Source organism: Cyclopterus lumpus, chromosome 11 (assembly GCF_009769545.1).
Source record: "Cyclopterus lumpus isolate fCycLum1 chromosome 11, fCycLum1.pri, whole genome shotgun sequence".
Lineage (NCBI taxonomy): Eukaryota > Metazoa > Chordata > Actinopteri > Perciformes > Cyclopteridae > Cyclopterus > Cyclopterus lumpus.
Window position 1 is genome coordinate 1130932 of NC_046976.1, and position 17483 is coordinate 1148414.

The window sequence follows — 17483 nt, forward strand, 5'->3', positions numbered from 1 at the left end:
TTTCATATACACACAAATAAAATGATCACGTTTTTTAGAAGTTAAATATGTATTGAACAATTAATTACAAATCTTAATTTCTAAACAGACACATAAATGATGAATAACATGAATAAATAAAAGAACAAATCAAAAATCATGTTGGAATAAATGAGTAAAGAATGCAACGATGAACCTTTTATGAACATAAAGATTACAGGTGACCAGGTAGAATCACTCACTGATATCATTCAACTAGATTAGTTGTTTACCGTTTATCAGTGCAAATGATAAATACACTGTTCATCATGAGAGTTTAAGAATGTAATTATAGTTGTAATTTCAGGGCGATCCAACTATAGTTCTATAGCTCATTGATGAACGTTTATTAATTTCTCCATGAGTCTGGCATCTATGCTGTCTGAATTAAACTTATAAAGTAACATTAATTGATTTAGGTCTAGAAACATCAAACTCAACACAGTTTCTCTTTTCCATCTTGATGGTGGTATTTAGTTTGGACAGAAAGTTCAGCTTTCTCTCCCTCTCATTCTCTCTTTCATTCTCATTCTCTCTCATTCATTCATTTTCTCTCTCTCATTCTCTCTCTCATTCATTCATTTTCTTTCATTCTCTTCCTCTCTCATCCATTCTCTCTCTCTCTCTCTCTCTATTTCTCTTCCTCTCTCACATTCTTTTTTCTCTCTCATTCATTCGCTCTCTCATTCTCTCTCTCTCTCATTATCAATTTAATTCAATTCAATATGCTTTATTGGCATGAACAACAATATTGCCAAAGCACGAGACATAGTAACACAAAAAATATACAATTCATACGGATGATAATAATAACAATATGCCAGAAATAATTACATTGAAAGAAAATACAGTGTTTCTTGGGACACAATAAAGTGTGTGTGTGTGTGTGTGTGTGTGTGTGTGTGTGGCTCACTCACTGCCCCTCAGGTTGTATCATGACAGGACATGAGGTGCAACAAGGTGGGCTGTGTTTCCTTCTCCTAGGAGGATTCTTAGTTGGGAGGATTCAGTTCTCTAAACCTTTGATCTGGGAGTCCAGCCGGTCCAATAAAGTCCGTCTGTGTTCTGTATATTTGTCCCACTTGAGGAGGAAGTGCATCTCTGTCTCAACCTCACCTGGAGGACAGTGACCACATATTCTGTTGTCTTTTGGTTGCCAAGATTTCTTCTGTCGGCCTTTTTCTATTGCCAATTGGTCACTGAGCCTGTACCTGTCTGTCTGTCTGTCTGTCTGTCTGTCTGTGGTGGTCACTGAGCCTGTACCTGGTCTGGGTCTGTCTGTCTGTCTGTGGTGGTCACTGAGCCTGTACCTGGTCTGGGTCTGTCTGTCTGTCTGTGGTGGTCACTGAGCCTGTACCTGTCTGTCTGTCTGTCTGTCTGTCTGTCTGTGGTGGTCACTGAGCCTGTACCTGGTCTGGGTCTGTCTGTCTGTGGTGGTCCCTCATCCTGTACCTGGTCTGGGTCTGTCTGTCTGTGGTGGTCCCTCATCCTGTACCTGGTCTGGGTCTGTCTGTCTGTGGTGGTCCCTCATCCTGTACCTGGTCTGGGTCTGTCTGTCTGTCTGTGGTGGTCCCTCATCCTGTACCTGGTCTGGGTCTGTCTCTGCTTCTGACCCCTGACAGAAAAGAGATATTCTGCCAGTTCATAATCTCTTTTTAGGTCCAGATAACATTCTAATCTACTTTGACTTTCAGTTTCTTTTTTCCAATGTTCCAAATATGTTTCTTTGCTTCTCTTTATAATGGTGTTTACTGGTATTTGTAAAGCAGTGTTGGTGTGAGACTGGTCCGGGTTCTGGTCCTGGTCCGGGTTCTGTTAGTCTCAGCACCAACTGACTCAGGAGACTCTTTTCTGGGTTCAGCTCTTGGCTCTGGAGGGCTTTAATAATTCTGCCTGTAGGGCTTCTGTGGGGTGTTTGTCCATCTAGTGTTGCTATGGTGACTGAGTGGACCCCAAACTTCACTACCATACCGTGCAATGGGCTTGATCACATTATCCAAAATCTTACACCAGATTTTGATTGGAATTTGGATATTATAACATTTTCTTTTAATTGCATAGAGGCAATTGTTATTATTAGCAATTAGCATTGTCTCCCTCCCTCTCGCTCTCTCCCTCTCTCTCATTCATTCTCTCTCTCTCTCAGCAGGATGCTCAATCATCTTATCACCCCCTTTGTAGCTGCCGGTGTCATTATGGCATAGTTGCTTGTCTCAAAATGTCATCTTTTTTTAATAAAGCCTCTTTCTCTTTATAGTTGCTGGAAAACGTCTTCATCCCTTTTGGTGCATTACAGGTTGGAGCTGCAGGCCGTGGATGGAGTAGAGAGACAGTTCAGCATCAATGTCCAGACTAGAAGAAGAAGCATTAACAACCACATGATGGACACATAGGAGTAGCATGCAGATCGTACAACATGTTTAGGATAAAAGGATAGGCCTGTTGTATTTATTAGTATGAGTATTTAAGTTATTTGAAATTGACCAAAATAGAAAAGCAATTTAATCACAGATGTAGAGAATATCTCAAGAAATCAGTTTATGGGCAGAGGTCAAAAGAATGTCAAAGCAAACTTCATATTCCTAATATGTAAGTACAGCACACGGTATTGTGCATCAATTTACTTTCGTCTTTCATTCACTGTGTGCATGCATGTGTGTGTATGTGTGTGCATGCGTGTGTGTGTGCATGCATGTGTGTGAATGCGTGTGTGTGTGTGTGTGAATGTGTGTGTGTGTGAATGTGCGTGTGTGTGAATGTGTGTGTGTGTGTGTGAATGTGTGTGTAAATGTGTGTGAGTGTGTGTGTGAATGTGTGTGTGTGTGAATGTGTGTGTGTGTGCGTGATTTTGAGAGCCACAACCAGAGGAATGCAGTAGGGGTTAGAAACGGGTCAGAAAACTCCGGTCCGTTGCTAAATATTATTTCTCCAGTTTTGAACACAAATCCGAACTGCAATACTTTTCAGGTAGTTAGTAAACATGGCATTGATTCATTTATATTTTAATTGCAAAGTAGTAGTTTCTCTTCTGGTCCCCAAAAGTTGACAGCCTTTTCCTCTGAGTCATTTGAAAGAAGAATCAGGGTCCTTAACCAGTTGAGTCATAATTCAATAACCTGGTTGAGGTGTCCCTCAGCTGGAGCCAGACAAACTGTTTCTAGAAAGAGTTTTAGGATTCATCATCAGGTTTCAATATTCTTCATCTTTCTGTCGTTACCATCATCATCCGCAACAACATTGACAATGAGGCAAGATGTGGGACAGTTTTTCTAAAGCCAGAACTGTAGAAATAGCCTTTTTACTTTAATAGCCTTTTTTGCTGTAGGCAGCCTTCATCTGTGGATCTGAAATGCAGGTTCTGAGGTGGTTGGTGCCACATCTGTCCAGAAACACTGGGCCGAGGGACAGCTGGTATGGATGTTAGTACGTTTGTATGTCAGTGAATCAGAATCACCCTCAATCGACAGGTGCCTGCTGTTCCCAGTCAGCATACTGGCACGCCCCCAGTCCTCTATATAAGGAAATACGTTTGCCTAGAGGGTTAACGTGGAGAAAGCAGGAAATATGTTGTCAAAAAGAGGGACAAACCAAACTACTGAAGAAATTGATATGATTGTGTCCGAGGTGGAAGGCACACATCCCAAAGTGTTTCCATAGGGGTGATGATGATTCATGTTAATTCTGTTCATTCTTTTGACCTCTGCCCATACACACGTGTTAATTTCTTCACAGTTGCACATAAAGATAAGGCAACACTAATATCATTAGCATTATACCATTTTTTTGAATTACATTACACTTTTCAAAAAAATGCATGCTCCCATATTATTGGGGGGCACGAGCAGCAATCTAACTCCGCCATAAATTACAATTATATGAATAACCACAGTAATATCAATTCATTATTTTCTTTTGTGTGACGGCATACTGAAATATGACTACAAAGTGCCAGGTTTGAAAAAACTCAATAGAAGCATTACAATATATAATGTATTTGAATGATGACAATAATTGATTTGGATGAATCAATTTCATAGTTATTTAATACATTTGGCAAATGAAATACTAACGGTAACATACATGTGATTTCAGTCAGCTGGCAGGGCATTCATCAGTTATGTGTACACGGGGTCAGAGTAAGAAATATATTGACGAATCCCGGTTTTGTACATAAGACGCTCGGTTGAAGCACAGATTGGTTGCAGTGCTACTTGACCCCATATGTTCATGTACCTTATGTTGGCTCACATTGTGTGAGGCCACATTAGTAGTCTTGTTTTATTGAAGAATAGCAGCTTACAACGCTCAATTTGCAATGCTAATTTGATGAAAACATTTTCATTCACATAAGGGATATTTACTGACATGTTTTATTTCGTAAAATATATCAATATTAGTTTTGTCTGTGGCCAGAATGAAAGCACTCTTGGACATTCCCAAGTAGCACGTGATTTCTGTGGACACAGAGAGGACTAGAAGTCTTTTGTTTTAGAGTTGATTAATAATAGCTACAGATGGTTATGTAAGAGCTGACTGCTTTCTTTACGGGAATATGATGAAATGTTCTTCCAGACCTTTTCCCATTGTTTTTCTTGTTTAATTAAAGATGATCAACTCTAGATTCCAATATTAATGATAACCATATGTGATTTAGTCTTTTGTTGCATCTTTGTATACATTTGAAACACAACCTACATCTGGACTGAAAGTGGAAGCTGGTTCCATAAAAGAGGAGCTTGATAACTGAAGGCTCTGGCTCCCATCCTACTTTTTAGGACTCTAGGAACCACAAGTAGCCCCACATTTAGTGAGCGCAGCTCTCTAGTGGGGCAATATGGTACTACAAGCTCCTTAAGATATGATGGTGCATCACCAATCAAGGCTTTGTAGGTGAGGAGAAGAATTTTAAATGTGATTCTTGATTTTTACAGGGAGCCAGTGCAGATAAGCTTGAATTAATATGATCTATTTTCTAAACATAACAAGCCCTCCTCCTGTGTCTTGTGGCAGCAGCATCATGTCAGTGAACCCTCCGAGCAGCAATGACGCCTGCCTCAGCATCGTCCACAGCCTCATGTGTCACCGGCAGGGCGGAGAGAACGAGGGCTTTGCTAAGCGGGCCATTGAGAGCCTGGTGAAGAAGCTGAAGGAGAAGAAGGACGAGCTGGACTCGCTCATCACCGCCATCACCACCAATGGTGTCCATCCCAGCAAGTGTGTCACCATCCAGAGGACACTGGACGGACGGCTGCAGGTAAGTGCACCTCTACCAGTCCACTCAACCTTCACTGTTACACGTGCACAACTTCTAGGTTCCCTTTCATATCAATGCTGTGCAATTGTACAAGGATGTATCTTGATATCTCTTGAATATTGAAAATATCCCATGCTTTCAGATTTTACAGTGAGGAATTTATCTCACGGTTTGTTTAGTTTTTTTATGGTCACCTTTCCATTGAAATGTAATTTCATCTTCAGAATCAATGCACGGTGAATTGAAACAGCTATCAGTTTATTGATCTGAAGTGTCTTTTTTACATGAATTCAGTCTGACCCTAATACATTTTGCAGCATGAAGAACTGAAGGTAGAGAGACAGTCACATTTAAACGAGACAGCACAAAGATGATTGGCTAACCGTGTCATTGTTTCCGTGTGCTTATTGGATAGAGGGGATCAGCTGATCTGCGCAGCTGGTGTCATGATTGACGGCGCAGAACAATGACAGCAAGTAAACAATGAGTGAGCATGCTTGAGGAATGATTGGCAGGAATGTGAGGAATAGATGGCAGGCTGATGGTATGGTCTTCCTGTCTGAACTTGCTATAGCTCCATTTAGTTTGGACAGAAAGTTCACCTTTCTCTCCCTCTCATTGTTTCTCTCTCATTCTCTCTTTCATTCTCCCTTATATTCTCTCTAATTCTCTCTCTCTCTCTCTCATTAATTCTCTCTCTCATTCTCTCTCTCTCTCTCTTTCTCTTCCTCCCTCACATTCTGTTTCTCTCATTCATTCACTCTCATTCGCTTCCTCTCTCTCTCTCATTCATTCTCTCTCTCTCTCTCTTTCTCTTCCTCTCTCTCACATTCTGTTTCTCTCTCTCTCTCTCATTCATTCTCTCTCTCTCTCTCTTTCTCTTCCTCTCTCTCACATTCTGTTTCTCTCTCTCTCTCTCTCTCTCATTCATTCTCTCTCTCTCTCTCTCTTTCTCTTCCTCTCTCTCACATTCTGTTTCTCTCTCTCTCTCTCTCATTCATTCTCTCTCTCTCTCTCTTTCTCTTCCTCTCTCTCACATTCTGTTTCTCTCTCTCTCTCTCTCATTCATTCTCTCTCTCTCTCTCTTTCTCTTCCTCTCTCTCACATTCTGTTTCTCTCTCTCTCTCTCTCTCTCTCATTCATTCGAGGCAGACAGCCAGGAAGGTATTTGGTGTGTTGCCTGGACAGAGAAAGAAATACACGGAGACTTAATGATATGAAGAAGTACAGGAAAGTATACAGAGGAAGAAAAGGATAGTCAGAGAGATGAAGAATGTAGATAGGAGCACAGGGAGATGGGGCTTAAGGTGAAGAGAAAGGTGGTGAAGGCTAAGGGAAAAGTCTATTGAGAGTTGGACACTGAGGAAGAATAAAAAGGACTTGTTCTGGTTGGCGGGACCAATCTGGGAAGTGTGTGCAGCAGGTTAGGTTGATTAAGGATGGAGATGGAAATGTGCTGACAAGCGAGGAGACGATATTGAGATGATGGAAAGAATACTTTGAGGGGCCGTGAATGACCTTGCATGGTAGCCCCTTTCATCAGTGTGTGAATGGGTGAATGATGGCTTTGAGTGGTTGGAAGACTAGAAAGGTTCTTTACAAGTACAGTCCATTTACCAAATGCAAGGATGGAGTGAGGAGAGCTATAAAGAGGATGAGTGGAAAGCTTGGTCCGGATGACATTTCTCCTCCATGGAGATGTTTTGGAGCAATGGTACTGTATATGCCCAACCAGAGAGTTCCATCCATCCACCCATTATCTGTAAATGCTTATCCTGTTCAGGGTCATGGGGGGGCTAAAGCCGATCCTAGCTGACATTGGGAGAAGGCAGAGTACACCCTGGACAGGTCTCTAGACTGTCACAGGGCCAACACATAGAGACAGACAACCAGTCACACAACAATTAGAGTAATCGATTAACCTGAGCTGCATGTCTTTGGACTGTGGGAGGAAGCCAGAGAACCCAGAGGGAACCCACACTGCCATGGGAGAAGATGCAAGCTCCACACAGAAGTGGAGTTTGGCAACAAAAATATCAACAACCTGTTGCTTTGAGAACTCATGTTGAGCTATGGGATGTATTGACATGGGATTGAACCCAGGCCCTCTTTCTGTGAGGCGGCTGGGCTAGCCACCACACAACCGTGCAGCCCAGAGAGTAAAGAGCATTTCTTTAAATTCTTATTACAGTCATATAGCGTCAGACATTGCAGCATTCTAATGTGGGAGGTTTTAAAGTGGGACTTGATCTTAAAATAGACACATGTAAAAAAAAAAAGAAACAAGACTCGTATGCATTCCTTTTTAAAGGAACAGAGGTTGGTAGATGTATAGATAAAACTCCATCCAATGAAAAAAAAGAATATGCACATACCCACTCTAAACACTTAATCTCATAACACACTTATGAGCAGCTCAGATCTGCACAAGTTAACAGACTGTACAATTGGGGTGGCTGTTGTCTCAGATCGTAACGCAATCCATTTCACTAATTCACAGTGAAAACATTATTGTAAGCATATTAAATAACACAGAAAATTAAAATGGAAAAAATAGAAGTATTAAGAGAAACAATACCGATGAGATCAGACCGTTAGCGATAACCTCACTGCAAAAGAAACTTAAATGAACAATGTATCTTAATTTGGTTGACTTATTGAAAGAAACCTATAAACAAAATATTGACCTACTCTCAAACCTCAAATCTTACAATAAATAAAGATCACTAAATGGGAAATAGTCACATTTTGGGAGGTTTGTGAAGCAGGACTATTATGAAGCTGGTCCTAAAGCGACTAGGCCATTAGAAAGGCGGCTCAGGGAACAACAGACTGTAAATGCAATACACAGGATCAGAGCTACATGGTCAGGTAAACTGAGGAATAATGCTACAAAATAGAAAACCCACTCAAAGATTTCTACAAAACGTTATATATACAACTGCCCTGTTATACTAACTACTGGAGAATTGTAAAAACAATATCCTCCCAGCTCCGATAACACCTGAAGAAGTTTCTAAAGCCAGAGCCAGACGTAAGGCTGATAACTCCTGGTGAGGGTTTTCTATCAGAGTGGGACTGAGCCTTTAAAGAACAACTAGCCCCTCTTCTCACATCAACCTTTTAAGAAGGTCACCTACCACCATCATGGAATGAGGCAATGGTCTCTGTAATTACAAGAAAAAAGCAGAATACTATAGCCATTTTAGACCGCAATCTATTCTTAATGTGGACAACAAGATTTACACATCTATTATAGCAAAGAGAGTCATGATGACCAAACCGCTTTCTTTGTAGAACTCCAAACACAGACCGCATCAGCAGGACTCTGGAAATAATCAATTTGATTCAAATTTTAAAAAACTAGTGGTATTTAAGTAGCTTTTGCCGACAGTGTGAATTGGAACTTCCTGTATCTAGTATTAGAGGGCTTTGGACTCAATAAAGACAACAAAACTATCCATAGAATGAACATTTATGCTAGTCTAACAGAAGGAATAGTGCTGTCGCTTCCCTCCTCTTTATCATACACATTGAGCCTTTAGCACAGGCTTTACAACAGAGTGAGGAGTTTAAAGGAATTCAAAGTAAAGCACAGGAACACACAATCCACTGAATATATTTCTAATATACCTGCGGAGCTCCAGTACAAACTTTACCCACTGCAACCTGCAAAACATTTTGCACAAAGATTTGCGGAAAATAAATGTGAATAAAATGCAGATTTCTGAATTTAACTTTCCTACTGAAATGGGACTCAAAAACTACAAAACAACCAACTCATCTATATAGAACTATTTCTAACCAAATACATTTTCAGATTAGAAGAGACATTGAGAGCCATTGGACTAGAGCTCAAAAATGATATGGCCTTAAAGCATGCATTTGTCTATATGTAACATCAAAGAAAACAAACAAAAGGGAACATTGTCAGGGTTCATTCCTGACAGGTCTAGTGTAGAGGCCAACAACTCCGATACATATTGAATCCTGGGCTCCTCTCTGGCAGTCTGTAAACTGGTTATAATTAAATGTTGTGTGTGGCCATTCAGACAGCAGCCAGAGGGTAGACACAGAAATATCTTTAACGGTTATATTGATAACATTTTAATGTAGACAAATACAACAAATAAAAAAAAGTGTAATATTTAAACAAAAAACCAACAACAGCCATAGGCCTTACAAACTTAACACATATGTTGTCACCGGTTTCATTGTCAAATGAGAAAAATACCAGCTTCAAGCTCTGGGAGCTACGTCAGCATTAGTGACTGTTGCGTCCATCAACGTACCTAAAGTTATACTTCCTTCAATGTAACGTTGTAGGTTATAACAAAGATGTGCAGCAGAAGGTTTTTGGAAGTGGGTGGCTGACTATAAATAGGTATAATACGTGCATATCTCTGGCAATACGGTTACACCAGCCCTTAGATGACAAGCTAAATGTACCTTAAACCATTAGCCGACTGCCATTAGTTACCTTATATACAGTATGTCACTTTCTTTAACTCTTTGGCAATCCTATTGTAACCTAAACATTTAAAGATACAATCTACTGCTGGATAATAGGTAAAAGTACAAATCCAGATGAGATTGTTCCCACTAAGGTTGGCATAGGGATCCTCGTGCCGAATCATCGTGTAACATATGGAGTGCTGAGAACACACATTGGTCTAGGTCTAGGATGGAGTAGCTATAAATAATAATTAGACATGACACAAAGGCTATAATGATGCTGTGCTCTCTCCCCAGGTGGCAGGGAGAAAAGGTTTTCCTCACGTCATTTATGCACGGCTGTGGCGCTGGCCCGACCTCCACAAAAATGAACTTAAGCATGTCAAGTTCTGCCAATACGCCTTTGACCTGAAGTACGACAATGTATGTGTCAACCCCTACCATTATGAGAGGGTAGTGTCACCAGGCATCGGTGGGTCAGCTTCATACTTCACAGTTTTCACAGTTTCATTTGAATCACTGACACATATTTGCAAACATAGTTTAACAAAGTTGCTTAATCTTTGCTGCTGATGCTTCATTTTCTGTACGATGTGGTTGTCAAGTTTTCAGCTCATCTCCTTCTTTCTTCTTGTCTTCTGTCACAGTTGGCCTCAGCCTTCAAAATACAGGTGAGTTCCATTCTACTGCACCACATCATGATTTCAGGTTTCTTGTTTCCCATGTGAACAAACTGTGGGACATGTTGACCTCCCTTAAGCCAATAATTGTATAACTCCGACTGTTTGAATGCAGTCATTGCATTTGTTAGAGTGCGGGTGGTTGTTTTCTGATCAAAGGCATAGTTCAGATGCTGTCATTGCTATTAAGAGCTATTACACCCGATTTATGACACCTGTATAAATAGAACATGCTCTAGGACAAGGTCAAAGGAGCAAGTAGCAAGTTTGATAATGTCTAATATTATAGTTTGGACTGTGAACATGGAGCGCCTACTAAATGCTAAAGCTTCACACTGGCACCTTGTTACATAAATGTGATGGCCTCTTTGGTGAATAAGCATTGGAGTCAAGTCTAAGCTAAATGTGAATAACATCGTTGTTTTTACGACCTTTCTATTTTTTTTATTTTAATTTGTGCAATTACAAATAAAGTGTCGCTACTCCAGAAATAAAAGACTGTACAAAAAACAGAAAAAAACACAAATTCAGAGGTTCCGAAAGGAGAGCCCAGGTTTCACGAAGTTGAGCTGTAGAACATTTGCTTTTCTGTAATGTTTTGAGTAGAATGTTGTGATTAATGAGTGAGGTGGGTTGAACAAAGTGGGTGTTGGACTTGACCATCTTTCTATAGATAAATAAAGCTTAAACGGAGGGGGATCTATGAGCTAAAGAGAACGACTGTGTAAAGTTTGAGTACGAGACACCTCAATTCAATTCAAAATACTTTATTTAATTCAAGGCAAGCGAGCATGCAAACAGAAATATGTTTGAGGTTGTAGTACAAATAGTTTTAAAATTCATTGAGCACTTGATAGAAATGAAAGGTTAATTTATCAAATGTTTCTGATAATAATGACAAGATGTAATGCCTACAGAATGGCAGATATAACAACTGGACTCTCCGTTGCTAGTAATGGCCGTAGTCATTGGCTTGGTGGAATGTTAATTGGCCGAGCACCGATAATATTACATGATTATCCATCAATGATATTCAATGGCTGTTTGTATTCAAATGTTCTCATGACCTAATACAGCTTGGCATCAGCTCTGTGTCCCACACTGATATCACATCGTGCCTCCTGCAGCAGCACCAGGCAGCCTGATCAAAGAGGAATACATCCATGACTGTATACAGATGGACCTCCCACCAGGCATGCCTCTGTCTGACCACCAAGCGGCCATGAAGCTTCCTCCTCCAGACCACTATGGCCAGCCCTTGCATCCCCCGCAGCTGTCCTCTGAACCCCACGGACCCCCACCTGTCACCAGATACACCAACCTGCCTGTCTCACCCAAAGGTCAGCCTTCATCATCTGATGTTTGTATTCAGTACTGAATGGTTAACTAACTCCTTATGGTTCATACTATGTTCATTATTTTGGGCAGGTGGCAGATAATTAGCCGGGAGGAGCTATTTACTATATTACAGTATAGTAGAAAACCACTCTGTCCGAGTCAAATGGATCACTGGATGGTTATTAAAACCAAATAGTTTTTCTGTATCCTAAGTTCTCATGCAGATAACCATCTTATTATATGTTTATATATTAAATAGTAATGAACAATTTAGGACAATTTAGCTATGTTTTTAATTGTATTGACTCAAAATACAGTACAGCTATTTTTCAAATGACCGTTACTCACCAATGGCCAGGCCCCGTTTGCACTCGTTGTCATGTGCTACGAGGAGGCTTTCCTTAAGAAGACAGGGCTTTATTTTTTGCCTCCATGCCTCAGGTAGCCAGCCAGAAAGCAGACAGGCTACCGCGAGGCACAGTATCATGGGAGGAAAGTAAACAAACAATGACCTCATTTGTTTTTTGTTATGCAATTGAAAGACATTTTTACAAAATAGACATACCGATTAGAATTCCCTAAAAGGCCCTTCATACAGAATTCTGTAGGTCCTTATTAAGTATCCAAAGCGAAAAATTAACCAATGATGCAGGGCAGAATAGGCTGCTACCCACTGATATAAAGAAAAAAGACATTTTATTCTGGTTTCATCTCAAATTAGAGACCCTCTGAGATTTCAGGCACCAGAAACTCAAGAAGTAAACCTCAAAAACAGTTCTTCTATCAGCTGGTCTTGAGACTTAATGATCAAACAACACCCAATACTACTGCAAAACTATAACTAAACTTAATTGTTATCTGGCCCTGAAGCATTAATATACATTGGTAGAGTTTCTCTTTCCTTTCAGAGATACAGAGACAGACTCAGTGACCCCAGTCTAGTGTAGAGAAAGGGCCACACAAGAAGTCCAGACTACCAACAGAGGAAAGTGGTCACTGAACGACAGGGATGCACCTCCCCTTAATTATTGAACAATAATAATAATTTCAGAGTGGAATACTTGTTTTGTTGATCCTAAACTTGATCTTAAACTGAGCGAGATGGCAGTTCACAACAAAAGGTCATATTAAAGGAAAACAGTTGAACACACATGGAAAAAGAGAGAAAAGGTGAAATTATTTAAACATGTTCCTCTTTTATTTTAGCTGAGAATGAAAGAGCTACCAAAAGCGGGTAATATTTCCATCTGAAAGGGCTCAGTTCTGTTCAGGCTCAGAATTACGTTCAAATGGTTGGATGACATGATATTTGGTTCAGTTGCTAAAGTGATCATGCTTTGCTGGCTTGTGTTGCATTCATCTATAATCAGTTTGACACAACCTCTAAACATGTAGAGATGATTTAATATTTAAGTTATAGCCATGGACTGCACATATTTTAAATCAGACTTCTTCAGAGAGTAACATATTAGTAGTGAAGGGTACAGTCGCTGTCTTTCATAGATCATCACTGAAAATGTCCTGCATACGTCCTGGAACCAGATCTGGAGGGAAGAGTGGGAACCCTTTTTAAGGAAATGTACTGAGTCGCACATTAAAACAAAATCACTGAATGTGACTAGTAATTATGTGTGGGTTATTTTCTCACGCTTCGGAATAATGGTGTTGTTACACCTATCTTCATAAGTAGCGATAACTGGCCCTCAGAATTACAGATGTGTCAGTAGGGTCTCTGCAGCATCATCAGCTCCTGTATAGTTGACTTACACAATGACCTGCATATAAATCATCACACATCAGACCATATCTTCACCCTCACCATTTGTAATTAACACACATGAACACCAAAGTACAAATAAAATGTATTCAAGTTTGTAGATTTCAATACAGGAAAAGGCTCTCCCACCCACGACCTAACTATTAACTTCAACAACTCAGTGTTGGCCCCGCCCCCGACCACCATGAACCTCGGTGTGACACTCGACAGTCAACTCTCCCTGACTGCCAACTTCACCACAACATCACGCTCCTGTAGGTACATGCTGTACAACATCAGGAGAATACGACCTCTTCTCACTCAGAAGGAGGGACAGGTTCTGGTCCAGGCTCTGGTCCAGGTTCTGGTCCAGGCTCTGGTCATCTCATGGCTAGACTACTGTAACTCCCTCCTTCAGGTCTACCTGCTAATGTCATTCGACCTCTACAGCTCATCCAGAATGCAGCAGCTCGACTGGTCTTCAACCTCCTAAGTTTACCCACAATACTCCGCTCCATGGTCTAACCTTACATCCAGGACGTGGTCTAACCTTACATCCAGGACATGGTCTAACCTCACATCCAGGACATGGTCTAACCTCACATCCAGGACATGGTCTAACCTCTCATCCAGGACATGGTCTAACCTCACACTCCAGGACATGGTCTAACCTCACATCCAGGACATGGTCTAACCTCACATCCAGGACATGGTCTAACCTCACATCCAGGACATGGTCTAACCTCACACCCAGGACATGGTCTAACCTCACATCCAGGACATGGTCTAACCTCACATCCAGGACATGGTCTAACCTCACATCCAGGACATGGTCTAACCTTACATCCAGGACATGGTCTAACCTCACACCCAGGACATGGTCTAACCTCACATCCAGGACATGGTCTAACCTCACATCCAGGACATGGTCTAACCTCACATCCAGGACATGGTCTAACCTCACACTCCAGGACATGGTCTAACCTCACATCCAGGACATGGTCTAACCTCACATCCAGGACATGGTCTAACCTCACATCCAGGACATGGTCTAACCTCACACCCAGGACATGGTCTAACCTCACATCCAGGACATGGTCTAACCTCACATCCAGGACATGGTCTAACCTCACATCCAGGACATGGTCTAACCTTACATCCAGGACATGGTCTAACCTCACACCCAGGACATGGTCTAACCTCACATCCAGGACATGGTCTAACCTCACATCCAGGACATGGTCTAACCTCACATCCAGGACATGGTCTAACCTCACATCCAGGACATGGTCTAACCTCACACTCCAGGACATGGTCTAACCTCACATCCAGGACATGGTCTAACCTCACATCCAGGACATGGTCTAACCTCACATCCAGGACATGGTCTAACCTTACATCCAGGACATGGTCTAACCTCACACCCAGGACATGGTCTAACCTCACATCCAGGACATGGTCTAACCTCACATCCAGGACATGGTCTAACCTCACATCCAGGACATGGTCTAACCTCACATCCAGGACATGGTCTAACCTCACACTCCAGGACATGGTCTAACCTCACATCCAGGACATGGTCTAACCTCACATCCAGGACATGGTCTAACCTCACATCCAGGACATGGTCTAACCTCACATCCAGGACATGGTCTAACCTTACATCCAGGACATGGTCTAACCTCACATCCAGGACATGGTCTAACCTCACACCCCAGCTCGTTCACTTCGCTCGTCTTCTGCCAATCGGCTTGTAGCTCCTTCACTTCGAGCTAAACACTCAAAGTCACGACTGTTTGCTGTGCTGGCTCCTCATTGGTGGAACGAGCTCCCCATTGACATCAGGACAGGAAGTCTCTACAAACTAAAAACACATCTTTTTGACTATACCTTGAATAGGGAAGGTAGAGCCGTAGTAGCACTTAAATGTCTCTTACTGATAGCACTTTGTAGTTTAACACTTTAGTAGCATTTAAATGTCTCTTATTGATAGCACTTTGTAGTTTAACACTTTAGTAGCATTTAAATGTCTCTTATTGATAGCACTTTGTAGTTTAACTTTATTGAAGAAATTGTACTTTCTTGATTCTTGTTGTTCTGAGTTTGTACTCATGGTTTAATGCACTTATTGTAAGTCGCTTTGGACAAAAGCATCAGCTAAATGACATGTAATGTAATGTAATGTAATATGTAGATTTGTATTTGGTATGAGGGGCTCTTTTATTGACCATTAAAGAGTGGCATAGGGTGTAAAATAATTACATGAAAACAATGTATGTAACTAATATTCTTTTAAACCTAGGAAAAAAGAACTGTATGTGTGTGTTTGTATGGATATAAATGTATATCCCCTGGTTGACTTAAATGTCTGATGCTTGCTTATGAACTGGTTCCCCTGTCTGGACTCTCTCAACCAGTTCAGCCAAACATGGGCACTAACTGTCTCTATGACACTTGTCATCATGTTAGCTCCATCCTCCAGTGACGGGAACATTATAGCCCCATCCATGCAGTTCTTGAGCCATACATTTACTCAAACCTTTATTTGTGTGTTTTATTTCACATTTAACACTTCTTGCATTTTTTGTTTGACTCTTTATATATGGAAGATAACATTATTAAATATTGCCCTTTCAAAAACGAGCCAGCACTCTGATAAATAACACATAAGGCAAGAAGGGCTTTTTATGCCATCAAAAGAACATTTAGATCCACGTTCCTATTAGGATGTAGTGCATGTAAATATTCAATAATATGTAATTCAGTGTTTTCTAATAATCTAACCTGAACATTCATGCTAATAAAAAATAAATTAGAGTCAGGGGGGAGGGGTGAGGATCACACTGAATAGGCCTGACTCGTTCCTCTGACCTCCTTCCAGTGTCGGGCTCCGGCTCCATGCTCCCACTGCAGGGCGGCCACGGTGACGGCCGTCTCCAAACCGCATCTCCACAGGCTCAAGTCATGACCTCGGCACCACGACCTCCGACCCCGACCCAACCCCCTCCTCAGCAACAGGCTGCCCAGCAGGCCTCACAGCCCCCCCACCCACAACAACCCTCCCTACCTCCTTCTCACCCGCATGGACAGAACGGTTACAGCAGCAATAAACACTCGCAGAGCCAGGCGGCCTTCCACAGTGAGTTGTCTCATACACAAATACATATATACATGGATATTCTTTAATACCAATATTTTGTTTTGCTTTCCAAGGGATGGGGAACGTAAGCCATTGCCTAATAATGCTAAATAATGTCATATATTTATTTTCAACATGTACCAAATGTCTATAAGAGTAAAACAAAAATAATTAAGAGCAAACACATAGCAAACTCCTTATATAAAAACATTCTCATGAATATTATAAATAAACGCATACATAAATAAATAGTCCAAAAAGGTGTACGAAGAAGAATACACTATACATGACCCTAATGCTGCGTTCACACCAAACGCAGTGTGTAACAATGAACTTAATATTCAATAATATAGTGGAGCCTGATTTTTAAAAGAAGCTGCGCAGCATTCAATGTTGATTTAAAATGTGAATGTCTTGTGACAGCTTTGTGTTTTTGTTTTATTGCTGTGTAAACGTAGGCTAATATATGGCTACTTAAAACATATAAGAATAATACACTTATATGACCCGAACAATTACCTTAATAGTCATCATATATACAACTCATATTCATTATGAATCTAGGAGTGTATTATATTATTTATTATGATCACCCCAAATACCCACCCATTGTCAATCAGATATAACAAGCAATTACCTCACGTTCACCCTTCCAATCTTTCCTTATCTCTAAACATCTTAGATAATAATAAATTAAGATAATAACAAAATCATTCATCATGAAGATGATAGATAACACAAGTAAGTATAAACATTATTACTCAGACTTCAATCAACAGTCAGCGAAAACTGATCATAATATTATGATGAACCTTCATGACCTCCGTATTTATTGCAGAGCTG

The 17483-nt window shown here is 40.8% G+C and overlaps 1 protein-coding gene across 5 annotated transcripts in view; it reads left to right on the top strand.

The window, feature by feature from the left end:
* si:dkey-222b8.1 (uncharacterized protein LOC560317 homolog) overlaps nt 1-17483 on the top strand; it is a 35290-nt gene that overhangs the window by 7922 nt on the left and 9885 nt on the right. For 3 of the 5 annotated variants that reach the window (XM_034544532.1, XM_034544535.1, XM_034544536.1), the window contains 5 exons: nt 5029-5272; nt 10025-10199; nt 10375-10398; nt 11535-11747; nt 16383-16640. In XM_034544532.1, coding sequence (XP_034400423.1) covers nt 5029-5272; nt 10025-10199; nt 10375-10398; nt 11535-11747; nt 16383-16640 — 914 coding nt within the window. The remainder of the gene's footprint in view (nt 1-5028; nt 5273-10024; nt 10200-10374; nt 10399-11534; nt 11748-16382; nt 16641-17483) is intronic. The other 2 variants (XM_034544533.1, XM_034544537.1) reach the window with 1 other exon arrangement.